This window comes from Rhinatrema bivittatum, chromosome 3 (assembly GCF_901001135.1).
Source record: "Rhinatrema bivittatum chromosome 3, aRhiBiv1.1, whole genome shotgun sequence".
Classification (NCBI taxonomy): Eukaryota; Metazoa; Chordata; class Amphibia; order Gymnophiona; family Rhinatrematidae; genus Rhinatrema; species Rhinatrema bivittatum.
Window position 1 is genome coordinate 248,764,552 of NC_042617.1, and position 22,047 is coordinate 248,786,598.

The 22,047-nt window shown below is 46.2% G+C and overlaps 1 protein-coding gene across 1 annotated transcript in view; it reads left to right on the forward strand.

The window, feature by feature from the left end:
- The window catches only part of HEATR5B (HEAT repeat containing 5B), a 571,627-nt gene that overhangs the window by 144,687 nt on the left and 404,893 nt on the right, over positions 1-22,047 (forward strand). Inside the window, 1 exon segment of the mRNA XM_029594411.1 lies at positions 9,529-9,681. Coding sequence (XP_029450271.1) covers positions 9,529-9,681 — 153 coding nt within the window.

Genomic DNA, 22,047 nt, shown 5'->3' on the forward strand with positions numbered 1-22,047 from the left:
CCGGACTCCCCACCTCTACCGACGTGGAGAACATCCGACCACTCACTACTCCTGGAGTAGGAGGTCTCCCTCCTCCTCCAGTCCAGTGCAATAGAACCAGTGCCCTACTCCCAACAAGGCTTAGGATTCTATTCCCGGTACTTTCTAATCCCCAAAAAATCAGGCGGCGTTCAATTCTGGACCTACATGCACTCAACAAGTACCTCCACCGAGAAAAGTTCAAGATGGTAACCTTGGGTTCCCTCCTTCTTCTGCAAAGAGGAGACTGGCTCTGCTCTCTCGATCTCCAAGATGCGTACATACACATTGCGATAAATCCATCTCATCGCAGGTTCCTGAGATTTCTGGTGGGCCACAAGCACTATCAGTACCGAGTGCTCCCATTTGGCCTGGCATCTGCACCACGAGTCTTCCCCAAGTACCTCGTAGTAGTAGCAGCCTTCCTCAGGATTTAAGGTGTTCACGTCTACCCCTATCTAGATGATTGGTTGATCAGGGCTCCCACTCAGCAAGCTGCTCTGTCGTCCCTACGTCTTTACACACTCTGATTTCGCTAGGATTTCTCGTCACTTCGCAAAATCCTGCTTAGTCCCATCTCAAATTTTATCATTCATAGGGGCAGACTTGCACACCTTGCAGGCAAAGGCATTTCTTATGAGAAATAGTTTGGAGAAGAGACCTTTAAAAGAGAATATGATATTTGGGATCTCTCTCGTACTCCAGCTACAGTCTCAGCGCTGCACGACTGCACGCCACTTCCTCATCCTACTAGGACACATGGCGTCCTCAGTACAGGTTACCCCAATGGCCTGCTTGGCCCTGAGAGTCATGCAATGGACTCTCTGTCCAACCTCTATCGACCACTGTCCACATCACTGACTCACTCTGTCAGTCTCTAGCTTGGGGGAAAAGTCAGATCAATCTTCTCCAAGGCCTGCCCTTCCAGGCTTCAGACCCTCAAATAATTCTCACCACTGATGCTTCCAACCTCGGCTGGGGAGCCCATGTTGCTGATTTGCAAACACAGGGAACTTGGTCTCCAGAGGAAGCCAAACACCAAATTAATTTCCTGGAGCTGCAAGCAATCAGATATGCTCTCAGGGTGTTTCAGGATCGCCTTTCCATTCAGGTCATCCTGATTCAGACGGACAACCAGGTGGCCATGTGGTACATCAACAAACAGGGAGGGACGGGCTTCTACCTACTGTGTAGGAAGCTGCACAGATATGGGTGGAGGCCCTCTCCCACTCGATGTACCTCAGGGCCACCCATTTGCCGGGAGTGGACAATGTGTTGGCAGACAACCTAAGTCACGCTTTCCATCCGCACGAGTGGTCCCTCAACCCCACAGTAACGGACTCAATATTCCAACGTTGGGGTCATCCTCACATAGACCTCTTTGCGTCACCTCAAAACCGCAAAGTAGAGAACTTTTGCTCTCTCACTCGCAGCCAATACTCTCAGCCAAGAGATGCGTTCTCCCTCTAATGGGCAACAGGTCTCCTATATGCATTCCCTCCACTTCCACGTCTCTCAAAGACTCTCGTGAAGTTACGTCAGGACAAGGGATGCATGATCCTGATAGCACCTCACTGTTCTCGCCATGTGTGGTATCCAATACTTCAGGATCTCTCCATTCGCAGGCATATTCCCTTGGGAAAGGACCTGCTTCTGATCACGCAGAACGACAGGTGCCTATGCCACCCCAATCTTCAAGCTTTATCCTTGACGGCCTGGATGTTGAAAGGTTAATCCTTCAACCACTTAACCTTTCGGAGCCAGTTTCCCGTGTCCTGATTGCTTCACGGAAGCCTTCCATGAGAAAGTCTTACCTATACAAATGGAACAGGTTTGAGTCATGGTATTCTTCTCAATCCCTTGATCCCTTTACCTGTTCCACCACGAAGTTTCTAGACTATCTCTGGCATTTATCAGAATCAGGTCTAAAAACTTCCTCCGTCAGAATGCATGTCAGTGCGGTGGCCGCCTTCCATAAAGGTGTCGGGGACGTTCCTATTTCGGTACAACCCCTCGTAACACGTTTTCTGAAAGGCTTGCTTCACCTCAAGCCTCCACTTTGCCCTCTGGCCCCTTCTTGGGACCTCAGTCTGGTTTTTGGTCGGCTCATGAAACCACCATTCGAGCCTCTCCAGTCCTGTGATCTTCCCTATCTCACATGGAAAGTGATTTTTCTTTTGGCAATCACATCTGCTCGCAGAGTTAGTGAGTTACAGGCCCTAGTTACTTATCCACCTTACACTAAACTTCTGCAGGACCGGGCAGTACTCCGCACTCACCCTAAGTTCTTATCTAAGGTAGTATCGGAGTTTATCCCAGGACAAGCAGGATGCTAGTCCTCACATATGGGTGACATCACTAGCAGAGCCCTAGTGCGGGAAAACTTTCTGTCAAAGTTTCTAGAAACTTTTGACTGGCCCAGTAAGGGCCACTGAGCATGCCCAGCATGCTATGATATTCTCTGCCACAGGTGTCTCTCTTCAGTCTTCGTTTTTCCGCGCTGCTACCAGCATCGCGGTTCCGGAGCCGTTGAGTATTTCTCAACCTTCAATTCGACTTAAAAGTCATTTTTTGATATTCTCTCTCTCAGAAAATCTCTCGGGTTCTTTTTCTTACCGGCCGGTAAGTAACCCAGTCTCAAATTCTCTGTTTACGGGAAAATTATTTTCCCCTCACGTCGTGTCGACGGCCGTCGATCGTTTAAAAATGTCAACAGGATTTAAAAAATGCCCTGTTTGTGCCAGAAAAATGTCACTTATAGACCCACATACTGAATGTGTAATATGTCTGGATGACAAACACGACGTAGGCAATTGTCCACAATGCGCGGAGATGACACCGAAAAGTCGGAAAACCAAGCTCGAAAAAATGGAGCATTTATTCAGCCTGCAACTAATACCTTCCCCTTCGCAGTCATCGACGTCGTCTCCGGCTGGAGCGACTAAGCGCATAATTCTTAAAAAACTGCACCCTGGACCGTGGGGGGGGTCACTCGTCCCCTTCATCCTCCTCGACGTCGACAAAATCCGCCGAAAAAACTAAGTCAAAACATCGACACCGGCATCGAAGCCCCTCGTTGTCAGACTCTGCTTCCCAGGAAGGTTCGACAGCGAAACGGCCTAAGCACCAAGAAACATCTGAGTTCTCAACGCCTCGGCCTACCTCGACTCCACTTTCTGCACCAGATCCTACACAAGGTACTGTACAAGAACTTATACCTCAGCCTACGCCACCGCCCTCAACCGCTCTGGTTCCAACTGTTGTGTGGCCGGAATTGTCCGATTTAATCCGACAAGCGATTTCACAGGCTTTGAAGGAACAGCTTTCAGGACAGACTTCTCTGTCGATGCCGATGCTTACTGCATCGATGCCGGCAAATTTGCCGATGCCGGTGGTAACACCGATGCCGGGGTCCCTCTTGACTCCAACAGTACGGGAATCTATGTCGACACCTAAGATTATTACGGCATCGACTTCGATATACGCTCAAATTCCATCTGTTCCATCGATACCGATGACATCGATGATACCGCCGTCGACAGTATCGACACCGAGAAGACCGGTTTCCATAACTGCATCGATGCCACCTGTTGCTTCATCGATACAACCAGGATCAGAAGACACTGACCCTCATGAGTTAGCACTCTTCCACCGTCTTCTACAGAAATATCATAATGTCATCGATACAGTTCCACAGAAACCCACGGATAACATCCTTCCATCGGTATCGCTCCATGGTGCTCCATGGTGAGACGGCACCTTGAATACTGTGTACAATTCTGGTCGCCGCATCTCAAAAAGATATAATTGCGATGGAGAAGGTACAGAGAAGGGCTACCAAAATGATAAGGGGAATGGAGCAACTCCCCTATGAGGAAAGACTAAAGAGGTTAGGACTTTTCAGCTTGGAGAAGAGACGACTGAGGGGGGATATGATAGAGGTGTTTAAAATCATGAGAGGTCTAGAACGGGTAGATGTGAATCGGTTATTTACTCTTTCGGATAGTAGAAAGACTAGGGGCACTCCATGAAGTTAGCATGGGGCACATTTAAAACGAATCGGAGAAAGTTCTTTTTTACTCAACGCACAATTAAACTCTGGAATTTTTTACCAGAGGATGTGGTCAGTGCAGTTAGTATAGCTGTGTTTAAAAAAGGATTGGATAAGTTCTTGGAGGAGAAGTCCATTACCTGCTATTAAGTTCACTTAGAGAATAGCCACTGCCATTAGCAATGGTAACATGGAATAGACTTAGTTTTTGGGTACTTGCCAGGTTCATATGGCCTGGATTGGCCACTGTTGGAAACAGGATGCTGGGCTTGATGGACCCTTGGTCTGACCCAGTATGGCATTTTCTTATGTTCTTATGTTAGGAGCTTATTTTCAGTCAAATTTAGGTCTGCTCTTCATTTTCCTAGATGTAGGCTCCTGAGTTAGCAGTCTATTGCTGAAAATCAGTGCTAAGCACCTATTTTTCCCTCCCCTGTAGCTACCCACTTTTCAGGACCCTAAATTTTAGGGGCCTAGTTAAGCTAAGAACCTAAATTTAGGCACTTAGCCCTAGTCAGCTTTGAAAAGAGTCCATTTAGGAACCTGAATCCCAAAGGTAGGTACCTAAATCCTTTAAAAATCACACTCATTTAGAAACTGTATGGAAGGCTCTACTCTCCTTAGAATCCTTCATAGTGACTTTGTCTAAAATTATGACGGACACACATCATATCTGTCAGATTGATCCTTTGTTGGCAGTACATACTGATAAATTTCAGGATCTGGAAAATCGAGTATCTGTACTTCAAACCACACAGACTACGTTGGTACAAGGTATACTCACGGCGCCCTCCCCACGCACGGCCCGCCGATCCGACGACCCTCCCCTCGGCAACCCGAACAGCCAATCATCGCGAGCAGAGGGACATTTAAACCATACCTGCTCCTAGGCGCCGCGCAGCTCTACACCTCGCCGCCGCCGCTGCTGCCGCTCAGAAGGAAGAGGGAGGCCTGCGCGATCGGCGCCCAGACCCGCCGGGGTAAGGCCTTTAAATCCCCCTTACCCTCGGCTAGGCCAGACGCTGACCACGTGGCTGACTCACGGTGCCCTCCCCACGCACGGCCCGCCGATCCGACGACCCTCCCCTCGGCAACCCGAACAGCCAATCATCGCGAGCAGAGGGACATTTAAACCATACCTGATCCTAGGCGTCGCGCGCCAGCGTTGCTCGCTGAAGGAGCGCATCAAAAGGGCAGGCCCCTTTGTGCGCCCCTTCGTGCAGACCCAAGGGAAGACCACCGCAGACAGTCCGGGTCAACTTCATCCCAGCTGCAACAAGATACCAATCATGGCAATTTCATCCATCCCCATCATCCACAACTTCAAGAGATCCTCAGCAAAAAAAACAAGCCACACCACACTCTTTACAAAAAAGATTCATCCCTATCGTCATATCGCCTCTAAACCAACTACTGGGCCTCTCACTTTTCACCTTATCGCTGCTGAACGCACAGTCTTTGACTAAGAAAACTCACCTTCTTCATGACTATCTTCTGGAATCAAACACTGACCTATTTGCAATCACAGAAACCTGGTTAAAACCAGAAGACATCACTACAATCAACCAACTCCCTACTCACTCGTATAACATTTTCTCTATCCCCAGACTCAAAAAACAAGGAGGTGGTCGTCTTCTTGCAGCAAAAAAAAATTAGGAATGTCGCTACAAACTTCAATATCCACACATACTCTAGAATTCGCCGTATTTAAATCCTCTCACCTTCAAATCGGGCTTATATACGCCACCCCAGGATACCTTGAAACCGATCCATCACCTTTGATAGAAAATATAGTAAAACACATCAACTCCGACACACCAGCGATACTCCTGGGGGACTTCAATCTCCATGTGGATGTATCCCCCCACTCTCACAGCTGTGAAACTTTCCTAAACACACTAAACTTCATGGGTTTCAAACAATTAATTAAGGAACCCACCCACAAAGCAGGTCATACGTTGGACCTCATTTTCATTAACCAGGAACTTACTCCTTCCTCTCACCCTACATGCATTCCAGTTCCCTGGTCAGACCATAAACTGATCAACACCGTACTAAAGATAAACCTATCTACCCCCCCCAGAAAAGCAGAATAACTCAATCCAATTCAAGAAAATGTGCAGCCAGGAAACACTCAGCAATAGCCTATCTGGTGAACTTAACCAACTGGACCTCACGAACGCGGACTCAGCCATATCGTCCTGGAACAACTTTACCAAAAAAGTGGCCGATACTACATGTCCAACTATCACTAAGGCTCATCAAGCAAACAAGGACAACAGAAAACCTTGGTACACCCCAAAACTAAAATCTATAAAACAGGATCTCAGAAAAAAAGAACAACATTGGCGTAAAAACCCAACTTCTGCCAACATCACGGCATTCAAAGCCACGATGCACCTTTACAGATTATCCATCCTCCAAGCAAAAAAAGACTTTTACTCACAAAAAATCCACCACTTCATCTTTGACCCCAGAGCGCTTTTTTCTTTGGTCTCATCCCTCACCAAACCCCCATTGACATCCATACCAGATGATAAAGCAGCAAGCAAAGCAGAAGAACTTGCAACCTACTTCAAAAACAAGATCCCAAACCTACTAACTCAGTCCAAGAACAATAATAATACTACGCCAATAACACCTCGAGCTGCCATCTCATCACAAAATGCTAGCCTTATGGAATTCGAACCGACTTCATCCTTAGAGATCGAAAATATCCTAAAAAAGCTCAAACCTTCTTCTCACCCACAGGATTCCATACCCACCAATCTCCTCATCTCTTGCGCAAAAACCATCTCCAAACACATTGCACAAATCATCAACTGCTCCTTCTCTCAAGGGCGAGTACCTGACCCTCTAAAAATGGCAATCATTAAACCACTTCTAAAAAAACCCTAATCTTTCTCCAGAAAACCCTGCCAATTTTCGCCCAATAGCTAATCTACCATTCATCGCAAAAATCTTGGAATGAGTTGCAAATAAACAACTAACAGAATACCTAGACGATCACAACATTCTTTCCCCATTGCAGTTCGGTTTCCGCCAATCTCGAAGCACGGAAACCCTACTAATCTCATTAACGGACTCTATATTACTTAATCTTGAAAACAGACATCCTTGTCTTCTCATCCTCCTAGATCTAACAGCAGCATTTGACACGGTCAATCACAACACATTAATAGATCGTCTGTCAGACATTGGTATTAGAGATAAGGCCCTCAACTGGTTCAAATCGTTCCTACAGAACAGACAGTATAAGGTCAAGGTCAACAAGGAAGAATCTCAACCAGTCACCTGCAACTTGGGAGTCCCACAAGGATCGTCACTCTCTCCAACCTTATTCAATATATACCTTCTACCACTCTGCCAGCTCCTCATCAACCTTAATCTCATCCATTACTTATATGCTGACGATGTCCAGATACTGATTCCAATTACTGAATCTCTCCAAAAAACTCTGGACTTCTGGAACTCCTGCCAACAAGCCATCAACAACTTGCTTACTAGCCTCAATCTGATCCTAAATCAAAACAAAACAGAATACCTCCTCATCTCCCAAGACGGAACCTACACACATCCCAGTACCATTCTGTCTACTCAATTAACAATGTCCCCACAAGTCAGAAATCTAGGAGTTATACTTGAAAACCAAATGAATTACAGATCACTCATAAATAACATCGTAAAGGATGGATTCTTCAAATTACAAGTCTTAAAAAGACTGAGACCTCTACTCCATTTTCAAGATTTCCGATTAGTTCTACAAGCAATCATTCTCACGAAAATAGATTACTGCAACTCTCTTCTACTGGGCCTCCCTGCTAACGCCATAAAACCGCTACAGATGCTGCAAAACGCTGCAGCAAGGATCTTAACCAAGTCCAACAAAAGAGACCACATCTCACCCATCTTAAAAAGCCTACACTGGCTCCCCGTCAAATTCAGAATACTTTTCAAAGTGCTCTCAGTAACCCACAAGGCAATACACAACTTGGCACCACTCGAGCTCAAAAACCCTCTCCATTTCCACACCTCTACCAGACCAGTGAGACAAGCCTACAGAAACAACCTTCATATCCCTCCGATGAAGTCGGCATTAAGTAAAAGAGCCTTCTCCACAGCTGGTCCTAAACTCTGGAACACTCTCCCGTCAGAACTCAGATCAGTGCAATGCTCCACAACATTTAAAAAAAGACTCAAGACTTGGTTATTCCACAAAGCTTTCCCATAACATCAAACTGCGGAATATCCCTGCCATTGATCCCTTCCGTGGTAACCCTCTAGAAATCACATGAACTTTGGCAGTCTAATATCAAAACCTAAATTTATACCTATCACCTGTCTATTTAGCCTACATTAGGCACCGTATCTTTGAATTATGTTATTAACCCCATATATCTTAATCCAAGTTATTTCGACCTGTTCATTGTAAGACATTTACTTGTCACTGTTATTGTTCAGAATGTAAACCAAATTGATCAGTAATTCTGTTATTGGAAAGTCGGTATATAAAAATGCTAAATAAATAAATAAGGAGAACTGATGAATTCCAGAAAAATAGAGAACTTAGAAAATGAAATAAGATCCAGGAATTTAAGAATATTAAATTTTCCACATATAAGCTTAATTGCACCTTTGGAGCAATTTAAAAAGTATTTAGTGGAAATATTACAAATGTCCAGGGAATTGATTCCATCTATTAAGATATATTTCATAAAAACTGAGAAGAAAGAAGGACAAGGAAACCCAATTCTAAATCTGGATACTGGAAATCTTACAAACTTCCTGGAACAGCCATCTGAAGAGCAAATAGATTATTGTGGGATGTTGGTTACTTTTTCAACTGTTGCAAATAAAGAACAAGTCCTAAGACTGTTTCTTCGGAATAGAGAAAACTTGTTTTTAGGACATAAGATATGGATCTACCCAGATCTGACAAAGATCACTCAACAAAGGAGGAAAGATTTTTGGCTATGTGTCAGGAGGCTAGGGACATTGGAGCCCAGATTACTATCCGTTACCCCAGTAAATGTGTTTTGAGACTTAATAATCTGAGAGATGTTTTTTTCGATCCGCAGCAGTTAAGATCGTTTCTTGATTCACATTGTCCTGTAAATCGAGGCGCTAACTAAAAACCAGTTATGAGATTATCATTTTAACGCTGTCCCTCCCTTGATTTTAGTAAAAGTCTTTCCTTCTGTGATAGCTCCTAGTGAATTGATTCTCCCAATTTCTTTATAACGGACAGGAAATATTTCTGAAATTTATTGCAAATTCTTTGTTTGTGCTTAATGGTAATTGCTAATGTAATATGAAAGATAATTATTACTTCATGGCTCAATTTAACAATATGCATGTATTGCTATCTGTTAAAAATGCATAAATTAAAAAAAAAAAAAGCACACATAGCATATGTAATTTAAAAATAAGTAATTTATACTTGACCCTTTCTTGTTCAGGTCCTTCTGTTGTCAGATACCATCTGCCTAAGATGCTGCTGTTATGGCGAAACGTGTTTCCTCGTTCCTTAAAGGAGCTGGAAGCAGAGAAGGCCCGAGGAGACTCTTTCACCTGGCAAGTAACATTGGAAGGTCGTGCAGGGGCTCTTTGTGGTAAGAATCTCAAACAACCTCTGGGAGTGAGTAACAAGAAATAGATCTACTTTTTGGGATCTGCTGGGCACTTACAACCATGACTTGCTGCTGTCAGAGACAGGATGCTGGGTTCAATGGATCTTGATCTGACCCAGCATGGTAATTATGTTCTCATGTTAAGTGCATGCAAAAAGATATGTTTTCAAAAGAATAAGATTTTTAAAGAAAAATTTGCATTTCCTGAACATACCCAGATGAGTGGGTTATTCATCCCTTCCAGCAGATGGAGTCTGAGAACAAAACTTTGAGGCACTGGTACTTAACTGAGAGTGCCACCTGCAGGACCTTGGTGTTTCTCTGACTCCAGCAGATGGTAGAGCTGCACCTGCAGGCTGTTGGTTTAAAAAAAAAAAAAAAAGGGAAAAGAGATTTTTTGTTTTACAGTAGTTTTAGGTTCCAAATCGCGAACACTCTGTTCTGTTCGGAGTTAGCAGTCTGCCAGGGAGTTAGCAATCTGTGGTTATTTAGGAGGGTTGTGGGTGGATCCTTGGACCAGTGGTAGATGACCACGCCGCCGGGGGAAGATCCCGAGAGAGACCACTGGTCAGGCTCAGAGTTAGGAGACAGACACACACTAGTTTTTATTAGACAGTATACTGAACCACCAGAGGTGGCAGTAGTGAGCTGGAATGCCCGGCTGGGCTGTAGTCCCTCAGATACTGGAACAGCGATCCCTGGAGGCTGAGCTGTAGAGAAACTGAAATATAGTGAGTAGGCAGGGTATGCAGAGTTCATGTACCGAACCTAATGGTAACACTCACACAATGTCTTATAGAAGCCAAGGAGCTGGAATGTATAGGCCCTCAAGGAGCAAGTACCTGGTTCCAGGGAAAGCTCTGAGAGAGCGATGGTAACTCACTGATGTAGTTGGCAGTGATGACGTCCAGGCAGAAGAGAATACGGAGCAAGTCTGGGAATGAGGGCCCTCGAGGAGTGAGTACCGGTTCCAGACTGTCTCCTGAAAAACAAAGGAGAGAGCGAGGAGCGGGTACCCCTGGTAAGTCTGAGAAGGCAGAGTAGCTTAGGTAGTGCAACCCCTTGCTAACTCTATCTGTTAGAAAATTCTAAGACCTTATATATCCGTCGCGGGTGACGTCATCTCAGGGGGACACCCCTGAGGTTCGCGCCATCGCCAGCACTTCAGTCGGGGCCACGCGCGCTCCCCTTGGCCTTCAGGAAACATGGTGGGTTGCAGCATCTAGCCGGTCCGGGGACGCTGAAGGACTTCGGCAGAAGGACGCTGCAGCAGCCAATCTTCCCACGGGCGAAGAGGGAGGTGCCAAAGAGGTAAGGAGGGCGGAGAGAGGGCGTCGGGAACCGATGGACACAACACACTTCCTGAAGTGCTTGGCATCTTCGTGGGCCATCCCTCAGGTGGAGCCGGGCCACCGGGGGGTTGGATACCTCTGACTAGGTTCGCCTGCAGCATACCGGACAGTCCAATAGCCAGGGGTCCTGGCTCCCTTGACCCTCTGAGGCACCTTCTCACCCTTCTTCCTCTGGACAGGGAAGTAACCGCTTAATAACGTTTCTTTAAGTTCCTTTTTAAAAAAAAAAACCCCAAAAAACAATAGCATATAAGAAGCAGAAGAGCAGAGCTTAGAAGGAACTTCCATGAGGAGGGCCTAGTCAGCAGGCTCTGTCGGCCAGGGCTGGGAGGTGCAGGATTGAGTGGCAGTCGTCTGGCTGTTAACCTAGGGCTCCAGGGGTTCGTGGTTGATTGCAACACTAGTGCTGGGAGGGAACCGCACTACTTCATTCCTTGTGTAGTCATGTGTTCTGGTGGGGCCTACTGGACTCTTTCAGTGTTTCTGGGAACTCCCTGGTGGGGATTGCATCCATTCCCAGGGGCAGCTCGGTGGGCCCGAGTTTGGTGCTCATCACCGTGCGGGAGCACTTCTGGGCACGATCGGGAGACATGGGCCAAATACTAAAATGGCCACATGCTGTGTGTGTGGTGCAGCGGGTCTGATCTCGTGTTCCCTCTGCCCAGCGTGCATTTTGGGGCAGAAAGGCACCGCAAGCCACACAGGAAATTGCAGCAGGAGGTCAACAGGGTCTGCTCCCATTGCTGCCTGGGAGGCAGTGCAGGTTGGGCAATTTTCCCTCCACTCTTTCCCTGGTTAGGCAGGATGCTGTGGAAGGGAAGGGGGAAATGGCTGACAGTCCCCCGGGATCGGGAGAAGATGAATCGGGGAATTTTTCCCCAAATTTTATTCTCCTTCTCCATAAGGCCTACCTGGCTAGGAGAAGTGGAGGAAGAAGGCAGGCAGGGGATTGCCAGAGGGCCCCCGCGGCTAAAAAGTCTAAAGCGGCTTCTCACGGGACTGGCAATATTCTTAAGCGCCTGGGTTTGCACCGTATGGCTGCAGAGGCTGGTCCCAGAGGCTGTGAGGACTCAGATCAGTCCCAATTGGACCCCCTTGATGCAGGAGCTGACCCAGATTGCCTGCCGACCCCTGACACAGACTGGGCAAAAGATGACCCGATTCTGACAAGTTCCCGGTCCAGGAGGGAGATAATCCGCGAGTCGTGTCTGTTTAAAAGGGATGAACTGCGCCCCCTCATCCCGCAGGTGCTGGAGGAATTAGGAGTGAAGGTCACTTAGGAAGTTGGATAATGAGGGTGTTAACCCAGTCTCGGATGGGCTGTGGGGACCCACTAGCGCTTTTCTGTTGCCCAAGAAGATCCGAAAGCTGGTGAACTGGGAGTGGGACTCCCCGGATGCTGGCTTGAAGGTGGGCAGAGCGATGGCCAATCTTCACACCTTAGGAATTGCTGAGGATCCCAAAGGTGGGCGCAGCTGTCTTGGTGGTAACCAAGAAGATGACTATCCCAGTGGCTGGGACAGTAGCCCTGAAAGATGTCCAAAGATCATAAGCTGGAGGTGCAACTCAAACGGATGTTTTGAGGGCTCGGCGTTGAGTCTTCAGGCAGCTGTCTCAGTCAGTTTAATGCAAAGGGCCTGTCTCTGGGTTCAGAAGGGCCCGACGCCAACGTCCGTGGCGAATGGTGGCACATTGCAGGCCGCACATCTGGAGGCAGGCGCAGCCTATGTGGTAGATGCTTTGTATGATTTGGTGCATACTTCAGCTCGCTGCATGGTCTCCTAGGTAGCGGCTCATAGACTGCTGTGGTTACATAACTGGTCAGCCGATTTATCATCCAAGGTCCAGCTATGTAATCTTTTCTTTAAGAGGAAGCTGCTATTTGGAGAGGACTTGGATCAGTTGATGAAGGTCCTGGGGGAGTCCAAGGAGAATAGATTGCCTGAGGACAGGAAGCCCAGTAAGAAGGTGTTTCCTTCTCTGGCTCATTTTTGGGATTCCCGTCTGTTTCGTTCCAGCAAGTCCTCATCGGGCAGGGCACTGGGAGCGGAAAATCAGCCCAATGAAACCAGTGGACCCCTCTCCTCCGTAGAAGTTGTAGGAGGCAGATTGTCCAGCTTCTACGAGGAATGAGAAAAGATTACCTCAGACCGTTGGGTGCTGGAGGTGATATGAGAGAGCTACGCTCTAAATTTTTTGTGCCCGCCTCAGGAGGCCTTTGTGGAGTCCCACGTGGTCTCTTGTGTCAGGCAGGAAGCAGTGTTGGGGATGCTGCAAAGGCTGCTCACCCTAAAGGCCATCGTTCCCATCCCTCTGGAGGAGCAGGGTCAAGGAAGGTATACAGTTTACTTTGTGGTGCTGAAAAAGGAAGCCTCCTTTCAGCCCATTCTCGATTTGCAGAAGGTGAAGGTTCCTTTGGGTTCCGAGCTTTCGCATGGAGACGCTGCGTACCGTGATGGCAGTAGTTCGCAAAGGAGAATTTCTCGCCTCCCTAGACCTGACAGAAGCGTACCTGCGCATCCCCATTTGGCAGGAACATCAGAAGTTTCTTCACTTCAAAGTGTCGAGTCGATATTTTCAGTTCAGAGCCCTCCTGTTCTGCTTGTCGACGGCGCCCCACACATTCACCAAGGTGATGGTGGTGGTGGCTGCGGCTCTTCGCCAAGAGGTAGTTTTGGTCCTCCCATATCTGGACGGTTAGTTGGTTCCAGCGAAGTCCAGGGAGGAATGCGAGAAGTCCACCTTACAGTCTCTCGATTGGGTTATCAATGTGCACAAGAGTCTGTTGGATCCGACTCAGTCGCTGGTTTACTTAGGGGCCCATTTCGACACTCAGTGTCGTCTTCATCTGGAGGTGCCCAAAGTGTGGGATTATTTACAGGTCCTGGGGTCCATGGCATCCACGTTGGACTTGGTCTGGATGTGCGGCGGCACTACTTTGGTATTTGGAGGTTACTAATACCTTTCGTCGCTCACATCTGTTTTGTCCTCTTCAATGGACTGAAGAAAGGGGACAAAGCCTCTGACTACCATATCTCATCAGCTTAGGGAGGCCATTTGTTCGGCTTACATTTGTAAGGGACGACAAATTCCTGTCAGTTTGCGGGTGCATTCAACTAGGGCGCAGGCTGCTTCCTGGGCTGAGTGTCAACTTCTGTCACCACAGGAGATTTGTAGGACAGCAGTGTGGTCCTCAATTCATACTTTTACCAGGAATTATCATCTGGATGTCAGGGTGCAGAATGAGCCATCTTTCGGGGGCCCACCCAGTTTAAGGGTGCTTGGGTACAACCCACTGGTCTGGACTAATCTGGGTATGTTCAGGAAAGAAAAATTGATCCTTACCTGCTAATTTTTGTTTCTGTAAGACCACAGATCAGTCCAGAGGCCCTCCTGGTTTATGCCGAAAGACTGATTTTCTGCCAAGTTTTGCTGCTTAGTACAGAAATTTTCTGTGTAATAAAGAATTTTTCTGTTGGAGGGCAGTTACGGGATTCACTTCCTTGTCTTGTTTGGTTCTTGACGAACAAGGTTTATAGTTCAGAGGTATCCACCATTTAGTTCCCTATTTCTTTGTGAAGGGGTTTCTAAAGTATCTTGGCTTGGGTACAGGTCAATACTGAGGTCCTGCAGGTGGCACTCTGTTAAGTAACAGTACCTCAAAGTTTTGTTCTCAGACTCCCATCTGCTGGAAGGGATGAATAGCCCACTGGTCTGGACTGATCTGTGGTATTACAGGAAGGAAAATTAGCAGGTAAGAACCAATTTTCCTTTCCTTTTTAAATCATGGCATGTAAATTACAAATGTTAACTTAGTTTTCATAATTGCTGTATCTGCCCATAAGTATGCTAATATTTGTAAGCAAGTGTGGTTATCACATTTTTTAATTAAAGGTTGTCTTATAGCATGATCACAGCACTCTATTAATTTTTTTCTCTAAATAGTTTGTTTTAATTGTTAGGCTTCTGAACATTGGAACATAAGAAATTGCTATGCTGGGTCAGACCAAGGGTCCATCAAGCCCAGCATCCTGTTTCCAACAGAGGCCAAACCAGGCCACAAGAACCTGGCAATTACCCAAACACTAAGAAGATTCCATGCTACTGATGCAATTAATAGCAGTGGCTATTCCCTAAATAAACTTGATTAATAGCAGTTAATGGCTTTCTCCTCCAAGAACTTATCCAAACCTTTTTTGAACCCAGCTACACTAACTGCACTAACCACATTCTCTGGCAACAAATTCCAGAGCTTAATTGTGTGTTGAGTGAAAAAGAATTTTCTCCAATTAGTCTTAAATGTGCTACTTGCTAACTTCATGGAATGCCCCCTAGTCCTTCTATTATTTGAAACTGTAAATAACCGATTCACATCTAGTCATTCAAGACCTCTCATGATCTTAAAGACCTCTATCATATCCCTCCTCAGCAGTCTCTTCTCCAAGCTGAACAGCCTTAACCTCTTCAGTTTTTCCTCAAAGGGGAGTTGTTCCATCCCCTTTATCATTTTAGTTGCCCTTCTCTGTACCTTCTCCATCGCAACTATATCTTTTTTGAGATGCGGCGACCAGAATTGTACACAGAATTCAAGGTGCGGTCTCACCATGGATCGGTACAGAGGCATTATGACATTTTCCGTTTTATTAACCATTACCTTCCTAATAATTCTTTGCTTTTTTTGACTGCTGCAGCACACTGAGCCGATGATTTTAAAGTATTATCCACTATGATGCCTAGATCTTTTTCCTGGGTGGTAGCTCCTAATATGGAACCTAACATCGTGTAACTACAGCATGGGTTATTTTTCCCTATATGGAACACCTTGCACTTGTCCACATTAAATTTCATCTGCCATTTGGATGCCCAATCTTCCAGTCTTGCAAGGTCCTCCTGTAATGTATCACAATCCGCTTGTGATTTAACTACTCTGAATAATTTTGTATCATCTGCAAATTTGATAACCTCACTCGTCGTATTCCCTTCCAGATCATTTATATATATATGTTAAAAAGCACCGGTCCAAGAACACTCCACTGTTTACCCTTTTCCACTAAGAAAATTGACTATTTAATCCTACTCTCTGTTTCCTGTCTTTTAACCAGTTTGTAATCCATGAAAGGACATCGCCTCCTATCCCATGACTTTTTAGTTTTCTTAGAAGCCTCTCATGAGGGACTTTGTCAAACGTCTTCTGAAAATCCAAATACACTACATCTACCGGTTCACCTTTATCCACATGTTTATTAACCCCTTCAAACAAATGAAGCAGATTTGTTAGGTAAGACGTCCCTTGGGTAAATCCATGTTGACACTGTTCCATTAAACCATGTCTTTCTATATGCTTTACGATTTTGATCTTGAGAATAGTTTCCACTATTTTTCCCAGCACTGAAGTCAGGTTCACTGGTCTATAGTTACCTGGAGCCCTTTTTAAATATTGGAATTACATTGACCACCCTCCAGTCTTCAGGTACAATGGATGATTTTAATGCTAGGTTACAAATTTTAACTAATAGATCAGAAATTTCATTTTTGAGTTCTTTCAGTACTATAGGATGCATACCCATCCGGTCCAGGTGATTTGCCGTTCTTTAGTTTGTCAATCTGGCCTACTACATCTTCCAGGTTCACAGTGATTTGGTTCAGTTCATCTGACTCATCACCCCTGAAAACCATCTCTGGAACTGGTATCTCCCCAACATCCTCATTAGTAAACATGGAAGCAAAGAATTAATTTAGTTTTTCTGCAATGGCCTTATCTTCCCTAAGAGCCCCTTTAATCCCTCGGTCATCTAATGGATTTCGGCGTCAGAAATTTTTAAGTTTAGTATGAGTCTTCTCAAATGGTTGTTATAGGTTAGAAGGTAACTGCTTCAGTGGGAGCTCCTGTACCAAGAAGGGGGAAAAAAAAACCTTATCACCTCCAGTGCTTGAGTAAAAATGGAGAAATACTGGCTGCTTCCTTTCTATCCCCTTGTCTCCCAGCTGAAAAGAAAAACTGCAGTACTGGTGTGGAAAGGGAATCTGCAATATCCAGTACTATGGTAGCAGTAAGAATTGCTGATGGTCTGGATATTTTTCCCTTTCATAATCTCATCTTTTTTAAGTGGCACATAGCTAAAAGGGCTAAGAGGGGTGAAAGTAAAACATGCAGCATTTCCCACAGCTCCTGTTCATATATCAGATCAGTCCAGGCAAGTGGGTTTTGCATCTCTACCAGCAGAAGGAGGCAGAGAACTAAAAAGCTTTTCAGCACTGCTACTTAACTAAAAGTGCAACCTGCAGTCCCTCAGTATTTTTGTCTCAGGTAGATGGTAGCGATCCAAACTTGCATTCTAGCAAAGTTAATAGAAATAAGGAGTAGTGAAAAGGAAGAATTTAGAAGAAAATTACAGGAGATGCTCCCTGAGGTGTCGGGTTCCTTCGTGGGCCATCTCTAAGGTTGAGCCAGGTGATCTGGGGGTTGGCAATCCCTGTTCGGCTTTAGTCCACAGCATCCAGGGGTCCTGGTTCCCTTCTTCCCCGAGTCTTCCGGCGGCAGACAGCATCAAGGAAGTATTTTTCTTCTGGGGTCTGTCTGATTTGTTTGTACCTGTCTGTTTCTTTAAACAAAAGAAAACAAGAAACAGGAAAGAAAGGTGTTTGCAGCTTAAGTCCTGCCGGCCCAAGACATTGCAGGAGGCAGCTCAGGGGACAGAAGAGGTGGTGAGCGGTGCTGCAAGGTTTTTACCTGGTCACTGAAGTAACTTGCGCTGCACCCATTGGAGATGCAGCAAGTAGAAGTAGACCACACTGTGTGTGCTCCCTAATGGTGCTGACTTCAGAGCATGCCAAAACTTGTCAGGCCTGTGGCGTCGGCCGCTTGCAGCTGAACTCGGATGTGTTTTGCTCCGATTGTGCTGCAGCAGGGGAGGGGTCTCTCTTTGGAGCTGGTGGCTGACAGAGAGCTACCTGTTTGCAGGGTCTCAGCAGGGAGACCTCCAGGGGAGATTTTGCTGCAACTGGCAATAGGGCTGTCACGGCAGGAAGCAGGCTCTTTCTCTGGAGTCTCGAGATTCCCCTCCCCCTTTGTCTCCGGCATTGTAAGCTGGGGTTGATGTTCAAGGAGAGGAAATCCTGGAGGCACCAGATTGTGAGAGCAGTGATGGGGAGGAATTCTCCACTAATCTTGTGTTGCTCCTGCACAAGGCCTATTTGACCAGGAAGAGTGCAGGTGGGTAAATGGACCACGAGTCAGGTTTTGCAGTGGAACTAGTAGGCTAAAGGATCCCTGGCCAGGAGTTTGGGGGAACTACTCCACAGGTTGGGCCTTTGCCATTCTACTGGGAATGTTGAATTGGATGATTCCGATGACTTGCAAGATAATCCAGTTCATGATCCGGCTAATGCTGGTCTTGCGGATGATCTGGAAATGATCCAAATGATGTCTGGTTAGGGAAGAACCCGGACGGAACTGGAGATTTGTCTGCCCCTGCAGGGAATAAACCTGCAGGTCATCTGTCTGTTCCGCAAAGAGGAATTGAGACCCTTATTCCCCATGTCTTGAAGGAACTGGGTATTAAGGTAGTGTAGGAGGAATTGGATAATGAAGAAATGGACTTGGTTCTGGATGACCTTCGAGGTAACATTCAACATGTTCCCCAGTTGGTTAAAGAGAAGCAGGTGTATATGTGTACTAAATGGTGTTTACAAGTTGGCATGGTAACACAAATTTATTGTTTTAATACTGGCATTACATCTGGCTAATCCCCATTGTACTAACCAGTGATATACAGATCTCAGCCTGTTACCTTGGCCACATTAAAGATAGTGCAGCCATAATAATGGAAACCATGCTCTGCAAAACCAGATTCCCTGTGCTATTCTGCCCAAAGTGATAGGGCCAGTTAGTGCACCCTGCCCAGCCCCCTCCCCCCAAACACTGCAACAAGTATTTGAAAGAGTGACCTCCTCACTGTAGTACCTCATTCCTTCTTCCACCATGAAGGCTATCCCCCCAATATGGAACCCTCCTCTTGGTTGTGCTCTGATGCCCCCCTTGAGAGTAGAACAATGTCAGTGGGAATAATGTGACTCAAAATTGCAAGCCTCTGAAATGCAGAGGACTAAGGTATAACCAGTGGTTGTGGTTTGTGGGAGTGTGCTAGGAACTAGGCTGGAGGCTGTTATGGACTAGGTAGCGACAGATATGAGCCCTCATAATGGGCCATGAGTTCAGAGGAGCCATCTGTATAGAGAAAAGGGGGCTGTGATCAGGGCCATGAGTTCAAATATGGGGAGGGGAATCTAACATTATTTTGAGTTGATTAGCATACAATGTACTGCTAACTAACTCATTTGCTTGTGCATTATGTTACTGTAAGGTAACATACAAATAACATGTTTGATGTGGATGTTAGGTAATATCTGCATTAATGTGCATTTACCCTAATGCACATTAAAACTAAGATATTGTTTCTTTCTCGAGAGACCAAAGTCATCTCCACTCACTGATCTTTATTATTTGTAAATCTTTATTGAATAAAGGCAACAGGTATGAAACCAAATAAAGATGCAAACATTCAAATTAGATTGAAAGTATGTGATTTATGGATTTTACTAGATTCAACTCTTTATGTTCACAAATTGACATTGGTTCAGAATTTTTTTCAAACTTCGTATGTTGCATGCTATCAAGCTGTTCTTAAACATCTCCGATTTCATTCTGGTGACTGTCTCTTTTGTTATCTCTAGATTATTGTAATCCTCTTTATTTAGGTTTACCACAATCTACATTGTCAGCTGTACAAGCAGTATAGAATTCCTCAGCCTGTTTGGATTCTGAGACTCCATTGCATGCCAATATCACTCCAAATCTATTAGGACTTCGCTGGTTGCCCATACGGTGGCACATAAGTTTTAAAATTCTCACATTGGTTTTTAAAAGTATTAAAGGCCTTGCTCCCTGTAGTCTCACAAAACCTTTCTTCTTTTGCCTTAGCAGTTTTTTTTTTTAATGATAGACTTTGAGGAGTTAATTGGTCGTTCCAGACTTTAAAAAGATTAAATTGGCCCGGTTCCGTGAACCTATGTTCAGTGTTATGGTTTTTCAATTATGGAATGACCTTCCAGATGTCTTTAAAGTGGAGAATGACCTTTCGTATTTTAGGAAACTTATAAAAACTCCATCTATTCTCACTGGCATACCCTGCTTAAATTGTTCATCTTATTATCTTCTGTGATTGGTCTGTCGTGATTATTGTAGCTGGTCAGAAATGGATATCTCTACTGGTCTGTATTATTGTTGCTCTGCTTTGTCCAACTCTGATATATAACTTTTTCCTAGGACAAACAGGATGGTAGTCCTCACATGTGGGTGATGACATCAGATGGAACCTAGCATGCGTCCATACAGGGTTTTTCTTCAGTCTCTTCTGCGGAGCTACCGTCTCGCAGAGGTGTAGCTCGTACAGTTTTTTGTTTTTTTTTTGTGGGAAACATTCCACAAAGTGTGTGTTCACTTTTTTTTCCTGTGCTGGGTCTTTCTCTGGTTCCCCATTATTTTATTTTTTTTCATTGGTCGGTGAGTTTTTCACTCTTTTCCTCTCCTTCGGTGTCCGCTGGTCTTCTGCACGCCTCATGATGGCCTCTTGCTTCCATCAGTGCCCCCGGACTATATCCTTAATGGATCCACATGAAGTGTGCATCCTGTGCCTGGGGGCGTTGCACAATGCTCGGGGCTGCGAGTTGTGTGCTCAGATGACCCTCTAAGGGCTGTAGTACCAAGATGGAGAAGGGTTTTGGATCAGGGAAATCTGATCCTCCCACTCTGCAATCGATGCCAAACGCCCAAGGACCGGGGGGAACCGCTCGTCTTCATCTTTTCAGTGTCTCCTCCTCCGAGGCCTTCGGGTGAGGAGGGTGCCAGAGATCGGCCCATGTCAGTTTCTTCTAAGTCCTGGACCTCTGGATCATCAATCTCATCCTCTGTGCCAGGGAAAGACCGGACCAAGCATCGTGGGAGATCTCGGAAGCACCGCTATCAGTCTCCGTCCTTGTGCAGTGCGGGACTTTGATTAGCCACGGCACTTGCCACCTTGCCCTCAGAGCAGCCATGGCGAGAGCAGGCATCAGTCTTCTCTTGTGTCCGGGGGCCCAAGGTTGTCCACACAGATTCTGGTGTTGGACACAGACCCTCCTCAGCGTCTGAGGAGGAGCTGACCTTACCTCTCCCCCTCTCAGCCTGCCCTTTCATTGGAGGATTTTGAGGCAGAGCTTGAATGTCAGGTGCGCCTGGTGCTGGAGTGTGTTTTGCATGAAAGGGAGCCGGAGCTCCCACCATTGGTGCCAGAGCCTCCCTTGGTTCTGGTGCCATCACCGTTGCCTATGCCAGGACCTTCGTCTATGCTAGTGCCTGTACCAATGCCGGCACCAGTGGTACCTGGGTTGGAACAGTTAGTTATTGGATTCGTTTGATGCTCTCCTCATTGTCTCCTGACCCAGTTGCCAGTGCCCTGCGATCCATTGGGTACCAAAGCCTAAGGCGTCTAAGCCAATCGCTGTTGGGGACTCCGGGGACAAGGGCACATCAGTGCCCTCTGCGCAATTGGAACCCTGCATGTCCTGTCCTGTCCTGTGCTGCCTGGGCTGGTGCTTGGACCCATGGGCACCCTGTTGCCCATGGGTCCTTTGGGGCCTCAGCCCTGGGATGCACCTAGTGCTCCCTCGTCTTCTTCCCTCGTCTTCTTCCCTGGGTGGTCTTGGTGAGCCTGAGGGCCCTTATGACCCTTGGAGACTATACCTCCGATGGCTTGTTGGTGGATTCCAATGGTCTTCCTTCGGATCCATCTCCCTCAGAGAAGCGGCGTCAATCTCTGGTTCGTCTGCACTATGGCAGAGGCCATACCTTTCCAACTTATGACAGAAGAATATGCCTGCATTAAAATGTTGGAGCTCCTCCAATTTGTGGATGCCCTGAAGGAGGTAGTGGCGGTCCCCATTCATAAGATCTTTCGTG